This window comes from Bidens hawaiensis, unplaced genomic scaffold, assembly GCF_021521415.1.
Source record: "Bidens hawaiensis isolate Kalapana, Puna unplaced genomic scaffold, B.hawaiensis_p1.1 tig00026781_1, whole genome shotgun sequence".
NCBI classification, from domain to species: Eukaryota; Viridiplantae; Streptophyta; class Magnoliopsida; order Asterales; family Asteraceae; genus Bidens; species Bidens hawaiensis.
In genome coordinates, this window is record NW_027494307.1 from 105,677 (window position 1) to 108,654 (window position 2,978).

Sequence of the window (2,978 nt, forward strand, 5' to 3'; positions counted from 1 at the left end):
AACAATTTTTTTGCATTTTAATTTATAACTTTATTTTTTATACATCCAACTTTTAATTGCTTAAAAACTATAAATTCAAAAAAGCTATAAAATCATATTTAATCGACTAACATGAATCTCAAATAAATTAAGATATAATAACTATTGTAAAACATAATACAATTGTTAAAAAAAAATAACTATCTAACTTACATGTTTTAAATTTAATATAAAAAAATTAGATCAGCCGTTCAAATATGCACTGATTGCTAAAATGGTGTTTTAAAACTTTGGTTTGTCGGATTTTAATTATCTAAATTATGATTTATCAGTTGATAATAATTCGTTCTGACAATATGACCATTGACTCTTTAACTTACACTTTCTTTATAAAAGCAACTTATTTGTAGTCGCAAATAACTTTGTACGTCCCTAATTTTCATTTACGTCGTTTCAAAATAATTTATAACTTTCTGACAGTATAAAAATAAATCAACTACGCTGCGCTACCTTGTTACTATAAACTATTGTTACCTATTGGATCATGGTTTGAATAAACTTTATTAGAAAAATATTATGATTTTACATAAATTATTATTATTTAAGTTTTATACGAATTTGTATCCACCAACAAACGACCCAATCATTCCCAAACTTCCTAGTCTATATATTCCCTTCCCCATTCACCTGAACATACTTATTACTTGGTTCTTTCCCACTTCTCATCAGTAACCCATCCTATTCTGTTCCAAATCATCACAGCAATCACAAACCTGCTATATGATCCACCATGAGTTGCAATGGCTGCCGAGTTCTTCGAAAAGGCTGCAACGATAATTGCATTCTTCGACCCAGCCTCCAGGGCATCTGTACCCCTCAAGCTCAAGCCAACGCCACCGTCTTCGTCGCTAAATTCTTCGGTCGTGCCGGTCTCATGTCCTTCCTCTCCTCCGTCCCCGACTCCCAACGACCAGGTATTTAATTATTAAACACTGGTCGTTTTTCATGAGAGAGAACATATTAGTTAGAGTTTACTGCACTATTAATAACAGTAATATTATTACTGCAGTAAAGGTAAAAGAATATTATTTGATTAGTTTTTTTTATTCAGTTTTATTTCAGTCTTTATTATTTGAAGCATGTGGCCGTACGGTCAACCCGGTCAACGGAGCAGTAGGACTGCTCTGGACCGGGAACTGGCATGTGTGCCAGTCCGCGGTTGAGACAGTCCTACGAGGCGGAAGCATAAGTGCGATGCCGGAGTTGTTTTCGGCGGGATCTACTACACAGGAGAATGATGATTCGTCGGAAGCGGTCAATTGTAACTTTGATGGGTCGAAACTGAGGCCGGAAGATCTGAACCTTGGGCTGACGTCATCTGATAGTGGGAGGAATAGTGATCGGAGAGCTGTGACGCCGTCGGATGCGTCGGAGGAATCTTCTTGTAGTCAGACAAAGCTTTTGAGACTCTTTTTGTGAAGGATCAAAGATTACCACTTGCTAATTGTTCTTCACCATAAGTTTTATTTTCGGCTAAGAATTCGATCCATACATGAGATGTTGCGTGAAAAATGATTTCGAAAAAATATATAATCTAACCATTAAAGTTTTATTTGTTTTGTTAGGTTGTGTTTATGGTTCATTGGTTTGATTCGTCCTACTTTTATGAAAATTTTAGATTAAAGTGTTAGCTACAGTTTTGGGGAACGACAAACGCTAAGTTAGGTATTAGTGGTTTGAACTGATTTGTTAAACGATCGGTTTCAAGTTTTAAACTAGATTGAACTGTTAAGTAGACAAACCGTTAAAACCAAACTGAGAACTCAACTCAAAAATGTTTTGAGTTGTTTGGATTGATTTGGATACTATGTAATGAAAAATATAAATTATGAAAAGTGGAGAAGGTGCGTTTGGAATGATGAAATAATAATATGATTGGCTCTTGCATCCTGCGAGGGGGCAAATACATAAAAGAATGATGGATGGGTGGGGCCCAAAGGTTGTAATATCCATTCATGGTGATATGTAGCATCACTAGAGTAAGAGGGTGAGTCAATATGACCGAACATGAAGGGCACCCCTTGTGCTATCCAACTGTTGTGTGTTGCTGCATTTGAGCAACTTGCTATGAATGATGGGTCCCAATTCTTTTCTTAATCAAATGCAGTATTAAATAGACAACTTTTTGTTAAAGTAGACAAGAGCATCCACGATAACGATTTTGATGTGTTTTCAATAGTGTCATATGGCGTTTGTCTACCAATCAATTTTTTTCTCTCACGTCGCACACACTCACGAACTTCTAAAAGCACCAATTCTATTTCCTCTATCATCTTTCTTCGTCACTCTCACAATATGTTTTTGGGTGTTTTTATAGAATATCAAATCTACCATCTCTCACCTTCACATCACCCATGCTTTCCTCTATCTCACATTCTCTCTTCTCTAAAAACATTCTATTGTGGATGCTCTAATGCGTGTCTTGGTTAAAGCCTCATTCAAGATTCATTCTTTAATATTCTTTTACCTGACACTTACTATATACTAAAGAACATAAAAACCTTTGCTAAAGCCAACTGAACATGTCATGATTTAGGTGAACGAGAGCTTCAACGATTTTTTATTTTATATTTCATATTTTTTCTTTTTAAAGTTGTAAATAAAGATTAATAGAAAAAATTACATTAAAATAAAAACGATAATACATAGCTTGCAAAACCTTTATGTATTATACCATATTATATATATATATATATCTTACGATTTTTTAAAACTATAATTCCATATTTTATTAAAGTAAATCAAAATATGCATATTTTATATAAACAACTTGCAAAATATATATATTACAAGGACTACCTTGCAATTTATGTCAAAGTGGACCATAAAGTATCTTGCTAAAATCTTATACTTCAAGAGCTACCTTCCAAAATCACAATATGTATTATGTATAACAAGGGGTGCAAACAAGCTGAGCTGAGCCCGAGCTTGACCAGACT

The 2,978-nt window shown here is 34.1% G+C and overlaps 1 protein-coding gene across 1 annotated transcript; it reads left to right on the forward strand.

Annotated features, from left to right (window-relative positions):
- Nucleotides 1-720: 720 nt before the first annotated feature.
- LOC143573967 (LOB domain-containing protein 38-like) lies at nt 721-1,458 on the forward strand. Its single transcript, XM_077058720.1, has 2 exons — nt 721-953; nt 1,091-1,458. Exons 1-2 carry the CDS (start codon nt 770-772, stop codon nt 1,456-1,458), a joined length of 552 nt encoding a protein of 183 aa, XP_076914835.1. The 5' UTR covers nt 721-769.
- Nucleotides 1,459-2,978: the final 1,520 nt, after the last annotated feature.